The 19,470-nt window shown below is 52.0% G+C and overlaps 5 protein-coding genes across 5 annotated transcripts; 3 read left to right on the top strand and 2 right to left on the bottom strand.

Moving 5' to 3' along the window:
• Positions 1-27: 27 nt before the first annotated feature.
• UCRPA7_6198 (hypothetical protein) lies at positions 28-849 on the bottom strand (the record flags this gene model as incomplete). Its single annotated transcript, XM_007918737.1, has 1 exon — positions 28-849. One exon carries the CDS (start codon positions 847-849, stop codon positions 28-30), a length of 822 nt encoding a protein of 273 aa, XP_007916928.1.
• Positions 850-7,454: 6,605 nt separating this feature from the next.
• Positions 7,455-8,929, top strand: UCRPA7_6197 (putative acetolactate synthase protein; the record flags this gene model as incomplete). Its single annotated transcript, XM_007918736.1, has 2 exons — positions 7,455-8,616; positions 8,670-8,929. 2 exons carry the CDS (start codon positions 7,455-7,457, stop codon positions 8,927-8,929), a joined length of 1,422 nt encoding a protein of 473 aa, XP_007916927.1.
• Positions 8,930-10,030: 1,101 nt separating this feature from the next.
• UCRPA7_6196 (hypothetical protein) lies at positions 10,031-10,399 on the top strand (the record flags this gene model as incomplete). Its single annotated transcript, XM_007918735.1, has 1 exon — positions 10,031-10,399. The coding sequence occupies one exon, from the start codon at positions 10,031-10,033 to the stop codon at positions 10,397-10,399; it is 369 nt and encodes a 122-aa protein (XP_007916926.1).
• A 2,750-nt stretch (positions 10,400-13,149) lies between these two features.
• UCRPA7_6195 (putative cyclin-dependent protein kinase complex component protein) lies at positions 13,150-14,283 on the top strand (the record flags this gene model as incomplete). Its single annotated transcript, XM_007918734.1, has 1 exon — positions 13,150-14,283. The coding sequence occupies one exon, from the start codon at positions 13,150-13,152 to the stop codon at positions 14,281-14,283; it is 1,134 nt and encodes a 377-aa protein (XP_007916925.1).
• Positions 14,284-17,167: 2,884 nt separating this feature from the next.
• Positions 17,168-18,542, bottom strand: UCRPA7_6194 (putative tyrosinase central domain-containing protein; the record flags this gene model as incomplete). The annotated part of the gene is made up of 5 exons (XM_007918733.1): positions 17,168-17,705; positions 17,766-17,956; positions 18,009-18,095; positions 18,149-18,302; positions 18,358-18,542. 5 exons carry the CDS (start codon positions 18,540-18,542, stop codon positions 17,168-17,170), a joined length of 1,155 nt encoding a protein of 384 aa, XP_007916924.1.
• Between the last annotated feature and the right edge of the window lie 928 nt (positions 18,543-19,470).

The raw sequence follows: 19,470 nt of genomic DNA, 5'->3' as shown, positions 1-19,470 counted from the left end.
GACTGTGACTACTGTGGACAGCACTGCTCATGACCGGCTCGATTCCACCATGGGTTGCACATAGGTCTGAATGTCCACATCACCAAAGAATTTCCCCAGCCGCGCCATTATCATAGTCTTGATCGCAAGGGGTCCTATTTGCTCCAGTCTCTCACCAGATCCTTCGTTTTGATATACCAGACGACCCAGACGTGTTATAACATCCACGTCCCTCCGCATACCGGCAATCGTCTTCTTGGCCGGGGTGGTCGTTTGGGAGTCTACGCGGAGCCGCAGACCTGCTTCGGGACATTTCGTCAGCCGATAATGGCCACAATGGCCCCCGAAGCCGAGCGAAGGCTCATCTTCTTCATCCTCAAGCCAGCCAGGTGAAGGGCCGTAGTGCGGCCCAAACACGATCGACACGTCCTTCAGCGTGGTGAACTTGCGAAAGTGGCGGTAGAGAGACTTCCAATTTCTGATCACGGCGTCTGCAGGGAAGGCCATGTGCTGGACGCTCCGGAATATCACGGTCGGATGATCTGGTAGGATCCTTACAGTCAAGGCCTCCAGAGGGCTATCCGCGTACATATAGTCGAACTCAGGACGGAACTTTCGACAGGGAACGAGCAGCTGAGAGCCATTCTCAAGCGGCAGCTTGGCGAGTCTGACATGTTTGAGCGCCACGGCGCGCGACTCGTAGCATATACGCATAATCGTGGGGAAGCCCGTGAGGACATGTGGCGCGGGTGGCCATTCCGCGTCGTCCTTGCGTTGGCTAAGAACCCAGACCTCGGGCGTGTCTTCAAGCGTGTGCTGATAGATGGCCTCGCGGATCTCTACCGGGAGATCACCGAAAGTCGTCACCATCTTTGCAGGGCAGGCAATGGGCTGGATCACACACAGTTACTAGCGATGGTGGAAGGGTGGAGGGGATTGTCGCGCGTTGGCCATAACAATTTGGAGATAACCCCGCGATCCAGGGTCTGAAACAATAGCCACACGGGGACACCCGTCCTGAATGACCTCGCTTCCGATAAGCACCTTATCATATCGTCAAAAATGTCAGCCTTAGAGATATCGGTCGTAAGAAGTGGCCGGTGATTCTTATGATTTATTCACCCTTACTATTATATCATGTTATATCTTATGAGAGGAGTAAACTTTATCAGTTATCGATTGTGCTGATCTGCCTTTTTATGAAGACTTCGTCTTAGAAAAGATCATGTTCAACTCAACCGGAGAGGAGTTAGCCGATGAACTTTGACATATACTATGACAGATAGGTTTAACAACTATCAGATATCAGCCACGACGAATGTCTCGCAGTAACTTTGTAAATTGATTCTCCCAGGAGACAAGCCAATAGGAGGTGAGGAGTGAACTTTCATGCCAGCCTTCTATTAGTCTGTAAAATTGAGACACTATCTCAAAGCCCGGAGAACTCAATTTTTGCTACAGACCAACTTTCACAAATCTCAGATCTAGATTCATACAAATAATGAAATTCTATATAGAGTAGAGGAGTGAATCCACATCGATAGCTAAATCGTAAGTTGTGTGGTGGGACAGACTCTGGGGTAACTAGCTCACCTCGATCAACACATCCCGGGTCTTTCCCCATAAAACATGTTTCATGTTCTGCCAGTCTCTATCACATCCTTTTGCCTGTAGGATTTCGTGAGACCTCTGCTGTATGATGAACTTAAGCAATAATGGGTTAGATAGGCAAAGCATAACAAGTAATAGAAGCATACCTCATGACACGCGTCGGGAGAGGTCACCCCGGTATTCGGCACAGCGCTGTCTAGTGGTGTTTTTACCATCAGAGAACAGTATCTACAGAGCATGTAAGAAAGGGCTCAAATAGCTCAAATGCCCCTGACAGAGAGAGCTCCATCCCATGAACGTAACCGTAACCCAGATATTCTACAGATTCTTGAAGATACATCATGAAGCTTTCAAACATTGCATTCTTCGCTTTCGCAGCTCTAGAGGCAGCTTCGCCCACAGTAAGGAACCACTCTACATTCTACACCCTCTTTTCCTCACCCCTAACCTACTTTCATCAATTCAGGGAATTGATGAAAAAGGCGCATCTGTAAAGAGAGGCGTCTACGGCAGCTGGATCATCTCTTCCGTAGGCCTGACACCCGAGGAGACCAGCGCTCTTCAAAAGAGGGGCGTATATGGTGGCTGGATTATCTCAGCTACCGATCTTGCTCCAGATGACGGGAGTGATGTTGAGAATAAGGCATGAATGAACAGATGAGGAGAGAGCAGACAATTCTATCAGTCGTCAGTAACTATTAGCGTCTGTTACGAGAATGTAATTTCTACAGCGAGACCTGATACATGACGCTTGACTTGGCGGATTGTCTAAGCCTGTGCATCTATGAAGCAAAGCTCTGTTTGATATGACAACGACCTTTTTGTTATCTGCGTCTTTGTGTCACGGACTAGGGAGGAGTATGAAGTTCACTGGAATGTTTAATGGTTCTAATGTGTGCAACATGTCACCGAATACTAGAGGCTTGGGTAAGTTCCGAGATGAAATGCTAGGGCGCTTGCACAGTCTAGAGCTCAGCATAGTGTCACTGATTGCCTGGGTATATTGCGGCCAAGCCACGCGTCTGCTGAAGAGTAACCAAGCAAAACATATTTTCCATCCAAAGTAATAACAGTGAAGTCTAAAAGATTTGATAGTGTTGATGTACAATCGACGGTCCCAGCCGCAACACCAACCATCCGGGTATCGATATTGCGCCAAGAAAATAAGCATCATTGATTCCTCACTACTCTCCCGTCTAGTTCCCCAACCTCGTTAGGCAGTTCGTGCGCGGTGTGAGGTGACGACACATCCGTATTGTAAGCCGGCAAACTTTTCCACCTCCAGTCCTCTGGGCTAGCCATCTGAGCCGAAGCCGGGTACTGTTGTGCAGGATACGGTTGTGCTGAGTACTGCTGGTTGACCATCTGCTGGGTGGCCATTTGTTGGTTCTGACCCTGTATGCCGGCCATTTTACGCTTCCATGATCGCTCCCTGAAGAAGAGAAATATCAATGCGGCAACAAGAAGAGCCGCCATCGACCCTCCCACTGCACCTCCCACGACACTTGCTGATGGCCCATCCGCGACAACTGGACATACATTCGTTCCGTTCGAGGCACAGCTTGCTGTTGATGACGAGGATGAGAGCGATGCTGTGGGTGTCGATGATTCAGTTGCAGATGCAGATGGTATGGCCGAAGAGGTGGTCTCTTCTAGGTCAAGTGTCGGAAAGAACGGGACACCAGGATTCAAGCTGAAGTTGCTGGCACAACAATTTGAGTCACCACCGCAACATACAGTCCGCGGCGGGTCGAAAACACCGGGCTCGCAGAAGTAGACATTTGCAAAGTTGTCTATCCGGGCTATGATAGCTATTAGACTGGCGAGATATAAGAACTCTCCCAAGAAGTACTCACTATCAACACATTGTTGACCACATTGTGGCGATGTCCAAGATCGATCTGTGCATCCGCCTCGATAGAGATATCCCGCGCTACCAAAGCAAAGTCCAGATGTCGTGCACACAGATGACGAGAGTTCACAGCACACACTGACTCGTCCGCCAGCAGTCGAGTTACATGGCTGGCCGGTGGTGTATTCGTCCCCGTTGGGAAAGTAGCACTTGTCCGTCGACGCCATGATCGTGTAGATCAACGTTGGTGTTTTGAGATGAAGTTCTTACCAATGACGAATTTTGGGTAAGATGAGACACGGAGTTCAAGTACGGCATCGAAGACAGACCGTGGGGAACAGGGTGGGAGCGTGCCGAAGGGTTAATAGGAGAGCGGATTGTGTTACATGGATCCTGGGTGGATCGGCAAATTCGCAGTGGTGTCTGTGCCTCAGGACCACAGCATGGTATGAGACTGTCCGTTGATCCATATCGACATGGGGCCATATGGCGTTAGGGTGTTGTCTGCTGTGCCCGTTGAAGGATTCCCGTGCTCCAGCCCACATCAAGGCTGATTCTGCCCAGCGAGGTCATCGGCTCCATGTACCGATGCTCTGGAACCTACGCCAGTATCCACAAACTCGTGGCTGTTCATCGTGAAGCTTAACTCGAGAAGGATCTTCTCGCCTGTGATGAATCTAGCCTCTCAAGCGAGAGGTCTACGAGGAAAGCTAGCGCCGCGCGCCAGGTCTTGGGAAGGGCCACCAACACGATTAGCCGCGAGTGGTGAGTGTCGGGATGCCAATGGTAAGCTTGATGTAAGAGAGTCAATCGTTGCCGAAGATTCCTTTCGCCGTACTGGCGCCTAGCGTTGCTGTCAAGATTTGCTGGTGGACTTGTTTCTGGATAACTTTGTGGTGAAGGAGCCCGATCCTGGCATGTTGGGGGGCGGGCGAAATGCAGCCTTTCCCGTCTCAACCTTGGCGCGCGCATAAACGCTGTTCCAAGTTGCATCGGGAGTAGCTTGGCAGGGTCTGAGGGATCAATGCACTCTTTTAGCCCACTGCTTCGAGGGCAGTCGAGGCAGTGCAGTGCAAGCTTTTTGGAAAACGGCTCGATCTGCGTCTGATTCGGGATTTTCCCCAGAGACGGCTTTCGGTAGATGAGCGTTCAAAGAGCTTGGCGTAAGAGCTAACATCCCGTCAAGAAACTCTTGCAGAGTATGTGATGGTCTTATATGACTCATGGAAACCCCTACAACGACAGAACAGTGACCTCCCAGGCTACAGATAGAAAAGGCTGAACGAATTGATCCCCACACGTACGAAACAAGACTTGAATTCGGGTTGCAGTTCCTGTGTATGCAAGGGGACTCGCTAATCAACGTGGCTTGCGCTGGCTGTTAGAGGAAACGGTGGTGTTGTCCGGCCTGCACGCATGCAGCCCCGGGTCTACCTAGGGAATTTGCAGTTGTGAAACCCGCGAAGACTTCCTATAACGATCATCCCGAAGAGAGGAGGACTGGTAGCGGACCCTGAATATCCTATTGGTGGCTGGGGTCGCTGGGCTTGCGGTTCACCTTCATCCTTCTGGTAGCTTGCGGCACAGCGCGTTGGGCAGAGCTCTTGATACGATGGCCTTGCAAGGCTTGTCAATGTGGTGACATATGGGATCGGGGAACGGCCCTTGCAACGTCCGGCAGACTCGCCTATTCAAGCCGGAGTGGGCAATGTTGCCGTCCATCTTGGAATCGTGGATCTTTGTCAGGGGATTCGTAATAGGGCAGGAAAGAAAGTGAAGAGAGGTAAGAATAAGCTACACACTAAAAGCTTGATCCTTGTGCTCCCGTGGCCGTGATTGCCTATTCTAATGCTCTCCTCCAGCGTCTTGCGGCTTGGAGTCTTCAAATGGGAAAGAGCCCGGATCTATTGGGAAGCCACGCCTCAACGCAATGCGCACCACTCCCGATGCACTACATAACATTATCTGGTTCATTCCTTCCATTCTCTGACAATCTGCTCAAGTCAAGTTCTTGCCCCGAGGCAGGCGACCAGCCCCGAAATGGAGGCATACACCTGCCCGTGCCGCGATGCTCAACGTCATAGCTCCCTGGGGCAGCTTCCTTCTCGCGGACTCTTATCCTTTTGCTCATTGTTGTGCTGTGTGGCGTGTGCTTCATACGTGTCGCAGCATATCGATGTTTAGTCCAGTCCAACAATTCAGTGTAATGTCACGAATGGCAAGACTAGCATAGCGACCGCTTTCTCCAAGGAGTTAGATTCCATCACGAAACAGTTAGCTAATCACCAAGAACCTACTGTTATTTCTTACGTTGTCCTTTCCGCATCCACCCGTATCCGTGGGCGGCTTGGAGCGGATTGAGGTTTGGAGACGAGTCGGTGGGAGGTTTGGGAGACCCAATGCGCCGACAATAAGCGGCCCCTCCGAGTGTCTTCGGCTCGGCACCGGAGGGGATGACTAACCACAGCTCATCTCAGTCGATGTCATCGTGGAATATCGGCCACATTCAGCGAGAAAGAAACCGCAAGTATTTGAGCTTTGTGCCGCAAACTAGCGGCGCCTGCAATCAAACTCCGTTCGCATGTTCTCTGGCGAAGTTTCTGATGCAAAATACTCTGTGCCATCATGATCTATCATCAGGCATCCCGCTGTGGATGGAAGGGGTGGAAGGTCAAGGCATCGACTGCCCCTAAAGTTTAGTGAATGCGGGGCATCTGCACTCCCGCCCTCGGCAGCGGGGTGCATCGTCTTAGTCAATTGGCCTTGGAGTGTCGACGAGTACGATGCGCCCCACGAGGAACGGAAGCCACGATCCACGATCTATTCACCTAACTGCCAGCTGATGGAGATGGGGACGGGATGGCGGAGACCAATTGACCCCAACTGAGACGCGGTGGAGCTCAAATGACGCCTCGTAAACCGCTTCCAGTTGTTTATATGTGTCAAAGCCGTCCGTCTCCGCTCAACGCTAAGGTGATTTGGCTTTCCACCTACGATGTCTTGCCCTTTGTTTCTGCTCTGATACTCTCCGGTTTGCCAGAAAGATCACTTGATGCCCCTTTTCTCTGTATCATAAACCTATAAGGACTTCTGCAAGCGCAAAAGCCTTCTTCCAAGAACCGGTCTCGTGTCTATCTTCCAACCTCCAACGTCATATCCAATTGGCTCCTCGACACCCAATTAACGGCAACCGCCAAGCAATCGAGACGAACATGCTCCCTCGAACGGTGACCCCACCTCCCGACGTGCTATCCGCGATCCGCACGCAATCGAGGACCAGGGGATTAGTGTTAACCCCCTCGGCAAGCCTGCGATATTGTCGCCCCCATGCCGCCTCTCGACTCCGAGGCTTCTCTAGCCGCAAATCCCCCGCATGCCCCGGTCTTCGGACCTACTTCTGGCATGGCTCATCCCGGGCTGTCCCCGAGAAGCACGGACAATATCAGATAAATGGGAAGTTGTTCACCACGTCTTCTAGAGACCCCACGACGACGGGACTTCAGCCATATAGTAGAACTCGAGGCTCATTAGCGATCCTTTCGTCGCCATCTGACCAGAAAGACTCTTCACCAGCGGTTCAGAGTAATAGAACGTTTGCGTCTGCATCAACCCCGCCCAAGATGTACACAACGTCATTTGCCTTCTTTGAGGCGTTATGGGAAGCTGGCGTAACCCATTGCTTCGTTAATCTGGGGAGTGACCATCCAAGCATCATAGAAGCTATGGTAAAAGGACAAAGAGAAGCACAAGGAAAGTTTCCGCGTATAATTACCTGTCCAAATGAAGTGAGTCCTTCCTCACTCTTGGCCGAGATATGCTCTAACTCGTGCAAAAGATGGTGGCAATGTCTGCAGCCGACGGTTTTGCCCGCCTGACGGGACAGCCACAATGCGTGATCGTGCATGTAGATGTAGGTACACAAGGTCTCGGGGCTGCCGTCCACAATGCATCTACCGGTCGAGCTCCAGTGTTGGTGTTCGCTGGATTGTCTCCATTCACAATTGAAGGAGAGATGCGGGGCTCACGAACCGAGTATATCCACTGGATACAAGACGTCCCTGACCAAAAGCAAATCCTGGCTCAGTACTGTCGGTACTCCGGTGAACTGAAGACTGGTAAGAATGTGAAGCAGATGGTCAATCGGGCCTTGCAGTTTTCAAGGTCGGCGCCGCAAGGTCCGGTCTACCTCTGTGGAGCCCGCGAGGTAATGGAGGAAGATATCGAGCCGTATCACCTGAACCAAAAATTCTGGGATCCCGTGCAACTCGGTGGCTTGCCGACTCCTGGAGTCAAAGATATCGCGGAGGCACTAGTCAATGCGAAGGAACCCCTCGTCGTAACCGGTTATGCGGGTAGAAACCACGCCTTCTCTCCCGCACTCGTGGAGCTAGCGAACACCGTCAAGGGGCTCCGCGTCTTGGACACTGGAGGCAGTGACATGTGCTTTCCGGCCGAGCATCCGGGCTGGCTGGGTCTACGCTTTGGGCGACACGAGGCCATCAAGACGGCGGACGTTGTCCTCGTTATCGACAGTGACGTACCGTGGATCAACACTAGCTTCAAACCCAAGGATGATGCCCAGATATTCCACATCGACTGCGATCCATTGAAGCAGATGATGCCGGTGTTCTACCTCGATGCAGTGCAGCGATATCGCGCGGATAGCCTGACGGCCGTAGAACAGATCACAGCATACCTGAAGAGCAACGAAGAAACGAAAGGGAAACTTGCGAGCGAGGAGTTTAGCAGTAAATGGGAAGCGTTGGAAAAATCATATAAAGATCAAATAGACGACATCGCCGAGCGAGCGAAGCCACTTGAGGATGGTTCCTTTGGCACTGGCCACCTTTGTCAGAGACTGAGGGAGCTCTGCCCCGATGATACGATTTGGAGCATAGAAGCCGTGACAAACACGATATTTGTGCATGACAACCTACAGCCGAATCTCCCTGGTCACTGGATCAACTGTGGTGGCGGCGGTCTGGGCTGGTCTGGTGGCGGCTCTTTGGGAATCAAATTGGCGACGGATGAGCAGAATGGCGGCCCGGGCAAGGGCAAGTTCGTTTGCCAAATTGTTGGTGACGGAACATTCCTCTTCTCGGTACCAGGTAGTGTGTACTGGATTGCACAGCGGTACAATATCCCAATCCTAACCATCGTGCTGAACAACAAAGGTTTGTTGGTCTCGCCCTTACCTGGTGCTGAGAGAAAAGCTGATAAACGACAGGATGGAATGCGCCGAGAAACTCGCTCCTGCTGGTGCACCCAGATGGTCTAGGGTCCAAGGCCACGAACGAAGAGATCAATATCTCATTTGATCCCGTCCCTGATTACGCGGGCATTGCCAAGGCTGCTGCGGGTGGCAACCTCCATGCGAGTAGGGTAGACAAGGCGTCAGACTTGGAGAGTGTTTTGAAAACCGCTATCGAAGCGGTTCAAAACGGACAGAGTGCGGTCGTTGACTGTAAGGTTGTCAAGGGCCAGTAAACAATATGAAAGAGGGTTGTATTGCGGTGACGTGTACATGAAATAACATTGGTCTGTGAGACGGCCCAAGAGTGTCGACCACCAGAAGGTCGGTATATTTGGTGGCTATATGAGCATATATTATAAGAACTCGTCAGGATGCTCACCCGTCTGTTGTCTTCTGTGAAAAAATCGTGACACTCACACAATGCAGGAAATGGCCAAATTGCGGCCAGGGCGTCAATGCATCGGAACCAGAGAAACGAAGCTCTCACCACACGATGCGCGTGGCGATCGCCAGATCAACTTACCTGATCGAGAGCGGCAAAAGGCAGACTGGTTGCATATCAAACGGCTTTGGCGTCGCAGGCCTCGTGCGGCAGTCTCAGTTGAGCCGTGCAGGGCTGTTTCGGCAGCGGTCTCCGAGAGTCTGGGGTCGCGATAGGCGGCGTTTTAAGTGGCTGTTTGCTTGGCTTGGCGGCTTGGATCTTATCAATGCTAGCCTGCACGTGGTGGAAAATATCAGATGCAGAAATGAGAAAATGGAAGTAAAGCAGTGAGGAAACCTTTATTTCTTATGGCAATAACTGGTGTCTGGGTAAGAGTAAGCGAGCAGCCGTCAGATAGCCGATCCGTCCGCAAGACACTGCATGGTAAGACTCCTAGGAGGATGTTGGTGCAGCGAGCAAGATTTCCCGATTCGTCTCAAAGCGGCGTCTCCCCAGATAGGCTGGCATCTGTCATCTCAACAACGGCTGCCGGTCCGAACGAGACACGGCAGTCTGATCGGCTCTTGGCGAGCGGCGATCCTGACGTGCCCGCATGGCCCGCCCAGGTTGGCCGTGACAGATCGGATAACTACTCCTGTCTGAGGAAGACGGGACGGCATTGGCAGGATCTCTTTATAAGATCCACTGACTCTCCTATGCTACGATCTCGTTCTCTCTCTTGCCTTCTTTCCTCACCCACGAGCTCTTCATTTCCATTTCTCGCAGAGTAGATCTCTCGATCGTTACCAGCCCAAAGTTCTGTGAACTTTTTCCATTCTTTCGTATATAATTTACAACAGTCGTTACACCGCAAGCCGGTCTTTACACCACTTCACTCTTCAAATCATCCAAAATGCAGTTCAACAGCCTCCTCCTCGCGCTCGTCGCCGCCTCGGCCGCCACAGCCAAGCTCTTCCCCCGACAGGCCGGCGCCGCCGACTTCGGTGCGTGCACGCCGACGATCGACTTCCAGCTGGGCCGCGAGGGCCGCAAGGCGGACGAGGGCACGTTCCTGCCGACGGACCCGCTCGTGGCCAAGGGCCAGCAGGACGCGCTCAACCCCAACATCATCACCAACCGCGTGTGCGACCAGCTCACCAACGTGTGCGACGCCAACGACGCGGCCAAGGCGCTGTGCGAGGACGCCAAGGCGCAGGTCCAGGCGCTCGGCACCAAGGACGCCAGCACGGCGGCTGCGTTCAATGCCGCGCTGGGGTTCTAAACGACGAGCATACTTGTTTTGTTTGTTGATGAGGGGACTACCCTAATGGCGGAGGAGTGGAGTCGAGGATGAAATGTAGATTGGAGGAAGGAAAGTGACTCTGAGAGGGGGATGGGGAAGCTCGTTCGGGATGGGGGAAGTATGCTCCAACGGAGCGTACTGTTCACGATGAGGGAAATCAGTTGTACTATTGTCACCTTTGCAGTAGACAGACAACATTGACAACCTTGCCTCATATCAAAGTCCAAGGCAGCATGAAGTCGCGGGTGAGTGAATGATGCAATCATAGACAAGTTTCTCCAAACATTACCTCCAAGTCTTTGGGCAGTAGCGTACTATTCTCTTCATCTTGCCCTTCTCTAGTCTATGAGAGCAACGGCCTAGAACATTGGCGGCAGACGCGGCTTACTCCAAGTCGTCTTTAGCGGTGAAGTGAGTTTCCCCCTCGAAAGAGCCTCCAAAAGCTAGTACAGTGTGAGACAAGTGTCGTGTCGTGAGTCGACACACAAATAGACGGCATCAGCACCCGCCTTTGGCTCGCTTGACAAGGGGCGCGTAGCTTCTGCAGGAACGTTACCCGAGTTCCAATGTGCCGAATGAAGAGACGATGGAATTAGGCAGTTAGTTCCCATCGCGGCTGTCCGCGACGAAGATGCAGACGGCAGATGGCCAAGAGAGATCCTACAGGCTCCGAGAGGCTCGTGGGTGCGCATCGTGTATGCGGAGTGCGAGGGACTCGTCACTTTGGTATGGGAGTCATTCTGCGTAGTAGGCAGGCTAGACCCCGATTTCTCCAATTCTTCAGTGCCCATGTGATGTGAACCCTGCAGGTGAGCCGGGGCCTCGATATTACCCTACATGAGCCTAGCAGGCGAGGCAGGCTAGCACGACCAGCCGGGTCTTACTTTCGGGCTTGTTAGACTGTTGACTGTGCAGTAGTTGAAGGTTCGTCGAGATGGTGAGATGGGACTTTTGCGCAGTTTGCCGCCTGACCCCTGCTGAATATCGGCCGGTTCTCCTCCATAATGCTCATTAAATGTTGAGGCCAAGGATTGTGATAAAAAGCCGCGAGACGGCCCTTTCGATGACGCCGTTCTGGAGCGCCGAAAGCACGCAGCTTGGAGACGATCATCTCAGACTACCTCGACCGGTCGTTCGCGTGCGGGAATAGCCACGCCTCGAAGCGCTTTGGTGTCCCCATCAGATCTGCTAGCAGGACTAGCATTCCATTCCCATCTTATCTCTCGGTTTCGCCCCCGACGGGAGCTCCCCAACAGATCTCATTGCAGACTGTTGCGCGAGTTGGCGGACACGCCTGGACATTCTCCCTCGAGGTAGCGTATCTTTCGTGGGACGATCTTCGCCACCGGCCGAGAGAGGAAACGAGTCGGATTCTGCACCAATTTGCGTCTGCATTAGGGCCGATGCGGCGGGACAAGGACTCTCCTTCCAATTGCTACGCTCGCCCGTCTCGCTAGGCACCGTGGCACCGTGAGGCACCGTGAGAAGAGCCGGGAATAGCTTGCAGCTGCATCCAATTTGGGGGGAAGGTTCCAGCTCCAGCTGTGTGAGATGAGGGGTTGCATCCATCCACCCATCCCACACATTTCGTTCATTCCATTACATCTCTCAAAGAGACCCATCCCACAGATAATAATACTAAGGTAAAGAGGCATGCAGTGAAATCTGCCGGACGGAGTCGCCTTCTGCAGAATCAGATCAGGCAGCTGCGACCGGGGCCGGCGAAGGGGACGCCGAAGGAGACACGCACGAAGTGCATGCCCCGTTCAATCAACTTACAGTACCGCACTTTACTACGACATCAGCGAGGCGAGTTGCTGAATTGCCGATCTTGGACAAATCCAGAGAGCTCCAAAGAGAGACACAGCAGAAGCAAGCAAGCAAGCAAGAGCAAGACAGAGCAAGACAGACAGCTTTCTGCAAGCCACACATTTGCCCCGCCATCGTTCACTCAAGCCAATTGATCGGGAGCAGAGAGAGACATCGGCGTATTTATCGCGCCAGCCCACGCAGCCTTCGCTTGAAGTGCACTCTACCAGCTATATACAGACACCTAAAGACAATTGGAGACGCAGCTTCTTTTGTCGCGGAGCAAGCAATTGAGGGCTCCTCGCAGTGCGTGTGAGGTAGCTCTGGGCGATATTCTTCAACGACTCAATCCCTCTTGGTATCCTTTTTGATTTTATTTTAACCTCTGGCGTTCGACCGTTCTCGACCGTGCAACGGCGGACCCCTACAGGTACCAGTTGCAGTCTACTGCAGCCTCGACTAATAAACCCGCCGCCGTCGCGTGTCAGCCGAGCTAGACCGAGGCGAGAAGCAACAGACATCCTTGGGAAAGAAGACGACGAACACGCACGAGATCACCAGATCACCAGATATGAAGCCGTGTGGCACCGATTCGAGCACGTCCATCCATACAACAGCCTCGGTGACCCTCCAAACGGATACATAGACGCCGTTCCAACCCGCCTGGGCTCATCCTCCGTCTGTGGTATATCTCTAAATACACACTCGGCGGCGGGAAGTGGTGGGGCTTGGAGAAGAGAAACAAACAAGCATCATCCACCTGGACCTAGAAACGGTACCTGACTCGAGCACTTGAACAAAAACGTCGACGCCGCCGGTTCAAAAAACACCAAGAACACTATACCCTCTTCTGACACTGCACTGCTTGGAACGCTCGGCTCTCGACAGAATCGCTAACCCCCTCCGATAACGACGGCGGAATGTCGCCGAACCCTGCACAGACCGAGGAAGCGATACCTCCACCGAACGAGTCGACTGAAGAGGCTGACCTCCCCAAAACGCCCCCTCCGCCACCAAACCCCTCCCACGACCGCACTCTAACCATCGAGACACCCGACTCAACCCTCGAGCCTATTACATCACCCGAGCTCAATGCCCAACCGGACAATATCTTCGATGTCCCGCCTCTCGCGGCCCTCAAGCTGCTCAGCGCCGGCGTCGAGGCACTGGTGCGCATCACAGGCGACATCCCTCCTACCCCGCCGCCCTCGACACCGCATATGCCGAACATGAGAGGCATGCAGGCAGAGAAAGAAAGTATACAACGCAATCTGTCCGAAAGGAGCCTCGCCCGGCTTAGGGAACAAGCAATTAGAGACACTGCGCGAGCAGCAGGCTCCCCTAGCAAAGGAGCACGGCAGCCCATCCCAGGCTCACCTCTGCGGCCCACTCCCGCCACGCGCACCTCCTCGAGCAAGTCCGTCCCCATGCCCGGCCAGCAGACACCCGTAGCGCCCATCGACGGGGTGCGCCTCCGGACGCCCACGCCCGCACCCACGCCGGACCTCGCGCCGCCCTCGACGCCCGAGCCGTACATCATCATCGGCGACGACAGCCAGCCGCTCAACATGCAGCACAGCGCCATCACGCGCAAGTTCTACAGCAAGAAGCCGCCGCCCATCGGCATCACCGACTACCTGCTGCGCATCCACCGCTTTTGCCCCATGTCCACGGCCGTCTACCTTGCCACCTCGCTGTACATCCACCGCCTCGCCGTCAACGAGCGCGCCATCGCCGTCACGAAGCGCAACGCCCACCGCCTGCTGCTCGCCGGCTTAAGGGTGGCCATGAAGGCGCTCGAGGACCTGAGCTACCCCCACGGCAAGGTCGCCAAGGTGGGCGGCGTGAGCGAGCTCGAGCTAGCGAGGCTAGAGATCAGCTTTTGTTTCCTGTGCAGCTTTGAGCTGGTCGTGGGGAAGAAGGCCCTCACGGACCACTGGATGACGATGAGGAGCGGGCGGAGCCTGAATACGATTGGCCAGATGGACGGGGCGATGCCGTTGCCGAATCTTACCATAAGGAGAGGGAGGACGCCTTCGAGGGAGGAAGGATGAGGATCGAATTATGTGGGCAGACCGAGAAGCGATATCTCTACTTATTTGGTAACAATACCGGGATATGACTGGATTGCTGTCGGGACATTGCTGGTGCAGTCAAGGCTATAAGCGATCAATACTTTGCTGGTTACTAGGAGGTCCCAACGCTGTTGGGATCAGGGGGTATAATCAGGGCTTCAATATTGAGCATCAGTTGCATTTTCGCATCTAGGGAGGCAGCATATCATCATCATGGGACAACAAATTGCATTTTGCTTATGGCGGGCGGCAGGCCGGCAGGCGAGGGCAGCATCAAGTCCGGGTTCAAATGGGCATAGGGGGGACGGGCATAGCATTGGCGGCATGTTTTCATTTATTTATTCCTGGAATTCATTTCAAACCATATCTGATTCTTGATACCCGGGGTTGTTTGCATGGGGCGGTTTGCTTGCTTATTCGGGACTCTATATATATCTGCCTCCACTTATTTTGTAGGCAGAGAAAATGAAGTAAATTTCTCTGTGTCCTCTTTCGTTTCAGCAATCCACAAAGGAGGTTCCTTGATCCAGCGATGTATTGACTACAGACAGTAAAGTATGGTCTTGCAGGAGTCCAGATTGCTGTTGGCGTAAATGAAATGACCGTCGTCCTGTCTACATGTAAACTTCCCCCGAGAACTCTCAAAGGTGCTTCGATCGGGGATGGGGATGTCAGCTATGCTTTCTTGCGGGTAGAGAGAGGGACTGAGCAGACTCACCCGACCTCTGTCCACACAGGAGTCTCGGTTGTTTCGGACGGCACGATCTCGAGCCAACCTCGCACGTCAGGATTCCCTACGAAGTTTGTCCAGAGCCGCTGGGACTTCCAGTCGGGATACGAGTAGGCCTGTATCCATCCAAAATCTGTATACTTTTCTTGCCGGCCGACCTTGTCGTCATCGTCGTAGTACTGTTGCTGGGATAAGCACATTGTAGTCGGTCCAAGTACGAGCTTCCGGTGGTTGACTTACAAACGCCAACCCGGCTTCAACTGGTCCAAAACCAGTCGACTCGTCTTTCAGAAGGCAATTGACCAGGTGAACGCTGGGTGTCCCGCGTTTCTGAATCTGCTTAGTAGTCGGCAGAGCCACGACGCAAGACAGAAACACTGATGCTATGAATAATTTCATTTTGATTTTATCTGCGATTTCGGCCTCAATTCTTTGAATCCTAAATCTCACACACGCTTTAAATCATAGCAAAGATCAAGTCATTTATGTAAAATTTCTGGTGAAGCTATATTTAGCCATCCTTGTTTGGTGCTAAGCTGTTCGCTTCCATGATGGGCGCGTTATGGCGGCCGCTTGCGGATCATGAAGCAAGTTACATTGCAATTTGAGCAAATGTCATTCTGTTTAGACGATTGTCTCATTATTCAAGAGCTACACAGCTCGGTTGCTACTACCAGGGGTAGATTATTGCAAACAGAGCATCGAGCTAATGCTGAATCAATACAGTCCAACTCTACTACCACTGATCAATTCGGATATTCATTACTCCAATAACAAGAGTCAAAGCATTGACACTAGACAGACAAGGTCATTTGCTTTTGGTGATATCAAAGCTCTCTTTATATTGTTATCTCTGGACAGAAAGTAACGTGTCAGGCGTCTGTAGCAATATGTCCAGCCTTTTCAATGTACAATCATACCTCATACTTCTACACATCTACCCGATTATATGAAGCAGAATTCTGGTCAAGAAGAAGCCAATAGCCAACCAGAGTGTCACTATTGAATTGCTAGTCGCCCAAATTCGCCGCACAATCATCCTTATAGTCTCAACCAGCCGGGTCCGGCTGCTCTAACACGAATCCGGGTCCGTCGGATTTTATTGCCTCCGAGACTATGATCAACATACCCGGAATATTGACACAATAGCGTTCCTCCGACGTGATGCCATACCAAATCTCACTCACGTGTAGTCCTATGCAGATCTGAGCTGTCGACACTGTATATTCTATCCTCATTTGGTTGATACTTTAGTGTTGTTACCTGGGAGATGGATGCCAAGACAGAATCTGCGAAAATGCATCTGCTCATCTTAGGAGCGACGGGGAAAACCGGCGGCTACGCCTACAAGTATGCCCTGGAGCAAGGTAAGCAGATCATTTTCAAGATATGAAGTTGCATGGTAACATGTACTAGGCCATCACGTTACAGCCATCGTCCGAAACGCTTTGGCCGTGGCTCCGCATCCTGACCTTACGGTTGTTGAAGGCTCGGTCCTGTCAGAAACTGATATGAAGCGTGCCTTTTCCGCCGCAGACATCCCTGTGAATGCAGTGCTTGTATTCCTAAATCCACGCCGCGCTTCAAATCGTCGCTTCTCTCGCTTTATTGGCCCGCCCCGTCTGATGGCAGATGCGACGGCCAATGCAGCACGTTTGCTGCGCCAGGCATGTCGTGAACAATCGCGAGAGCAGAAGCCACGTCTGGTTGTCATGAATGCTCTTGGCTCTGGGGAGAGCCGGAAGGTGACACCGCTTATTATACGACTAGTCATTGACTACACGAATGTGGGAAAGACATACGAGGACCACAATGCTGTCGATGCGGAGATTGAAGGGAACTGTGGTGACGACATACTGTGGACTCTTGTATTACCTGTCGGGCTCAAAGATGCCGGCACTGAACCTGTGAAGACGTATGGACACACGGAGAGAGGTGCTAGCTTATATATTACCCGTGAAAGCTGCGCGAGATGGATGGTCGATGTGGCAGCAGGGACAATGGATGACGAATTTAGCAACAGAAGAGTTATTGTGTCAAATTGAGATGATACGGAGAGTAGTACAGTTTCTGATTTGTTTTCGGGAATGCATATAAATGTGATTTTGATTCCGCCCACGTAAATGCCCATGCTCAAACATAGATGTAGCATAACTTGCCATCAAGTCCACCCATTGTGTCCATCATGTCTCTCGTAGCGACCTCCGGTGCCAGAACCCCTAAACCGTACTTATCATCTAACGTGCCGTTGCGACTTGGAGGCATGTTATTCATGGTCATGGTCTTCGAAACCTGTGTAAGCCGAGTCGCCAAATCTTGAAGCTGCCAGATCCACCACACCCTGTCAATCATGCCGTGATGGAGCCAGAAGACTGGATCGCCGGGGGACACGAAGAAGTCTCCTGCCGGGTCACCGCCCACAGTGTAGTGACCTCCACTGTGGACTCCCCACTGACCCAGATTGAACTGCCCCTCCATGACGGTTTGGAACCAGTAAACATTATTGTTCTTGGTGATGAGGTCGTAGGTATAGTTTGCCGTGGTGACAGCAGCAGAATTCTTATTCACGTCTCGACGTAGGCATCGCGGATTGTAACCAAGTCCGTCTGATCGCGGGTTGCTCTTCAAGTTCGGAATAGTCGCAGCCATGGGTCCCAGGTTCACAGACATGCTGTAGATATTTAGATAAGTAATGGAGTTTAACTCTGTTCATCATCATGTTGGATCTTACTTCTTAAATGGGCCACTCGTCACACATCCGCCACCATCAGCAGGAGGAATGACGTTGTATGGTGCTGGAGCACCAGGGATAGGGATTCCTTGATGTGCTACTTTCTCTCCATTGCCTCCCATACTGGAGTCATTTCCATTGAACAGAGGTGAGTTAACGGGATCCTTAGCATATCGATCCCAGTTCCAATACTGGTCAACAATTTAGCATGAGTAGTCACCTTATTGTTGGATTGAGGCTTACGGGCTGATATCCTGTATATCCACACTCTTCCCGGAGAGCATTCTCGTAATGCCACACATAGTACCGATGCCAGGGTAAGAAGCTCGTCTGAATGTGTGAGTGATGTGGCTTCTCTAGAAAATTGAGTATTGGCAGCTTACAGATCCATGAACTTGAGGTGTCATTTGGATGTGTACAGCGACATAGTCATCGAAGCGGCTCTTGGCACCTGGTGCCGAGGTCTTCGGGGGCTTCGATTGTAAGCACAAGACCGCTTTGGTGTATTCCTTCCTTTCATCTATTGTGAGATCGCTCCTATTAAAGATTAGACTCTCATAGAAATCAGAAGGGGTGTCTTATATGCACTAACCATTCCTTTCGCTTAACAGCCTTTTCAAATGTGCACCCATTCTTGGCGGGATTCTTTGCTAGGTAGTCCTTGAGTTTGGCAATCCCAGTTTCTTGAAGCTGGTCTACAACATCGGGAGGATAAACTCCAGCCGCGGCAAGGCTGGTGAATAAGATGAGGCCCAAAGTAGAAGAAAGACGCATCATGGTTGACTTGGCTCTAGAAAGCTTCTTTGGCGTAAGTGAAGCAAACTTTTTCGCAAGCCTTGCCTTCTAGGAGCCTTGGCTCCCCTTCTATTTGAAGTCCACAAGCCCGGATCAACGGCATCCATGACCAAAACGCCACAACATCGCGTCTATATTACAACCAGGTTGAAGAGTGCCAAGACGTCCGTCAATCCCACGGCTTCGGCCCGCTTAGCAGCAGAGTTGCCGCCGGCCTCTCTTTCATTACCATGTATCTGATTCCAGAACTGACAACTACCGACTTTTCGTAAACGAATATTAAGCTTATATACTTTCATCTCGTGTTGGTGGGTGGGAATCTGGGGTGCATCTGCCGCGTTAGTGCCAAGACCTGGATATTAGCAAAGTTCATCTCGGGCTGACAAAGGGAAGCCCTTGATTCGCCGCTGAGGCTGACAACACCTGGCCCTGATATAATTCCTGAAACGTATCACGGATATGACATTGGCTTTTGACTAACGGCGGGCTGTCGAGAAAACTCAGCCAAGTGCGCCTGATCGAGTTGGTATCCATCACAGCCAATTGAGTCTCTGGAGACGCAATAGCCGCCTTCTTCTCCCGAATAGCCTTATTGATGAATTCCAAAACGGGCATGGTCAACAAACGTGCTCTGTCGTCGAAAATGACCACTTCGTAACTTCTTCATGCAGAACCAGGAATAGTTTCCTACTTCCAGCACGTCCGCTTGAGCCCCCTGGGTGGGTGTCACCAAGCAAGTACGGAAAGGTGATGACACGTTGAAACGCGACATGTTGAAGTGACAGGAAGAATATCTGTTGCTGTCAAAAAAGCGAAGAAACAGAAAATCCTGTGTGGTGGTCTAACCGAGATGCTCGACGCCTCTGGCCACTAGCCACTCTTATGGTTGTCCTTGTCTTTTTATGTTGTA

The sequence above is a fragment of the Phaeoacremonium minimum genome (genome assembly GCF_000392275.1).
Source record: "Phaeoacremonium minimum UCRPA7 unplaced genomic scaffold PA7_03_scaffold_455, whole genome shotgun sequence".
NCBI lineage: Eukaryota > Fungi > Ascomycota > Sordariomycetes > Togniniales > Togniniaceae > Phaeoacremonium > Phaeoacremonium minimum.
Note: the sequence above shows the minus strand (reverse complement) of the source record. Positions and strands in the feature narration are given on the sequence as shown.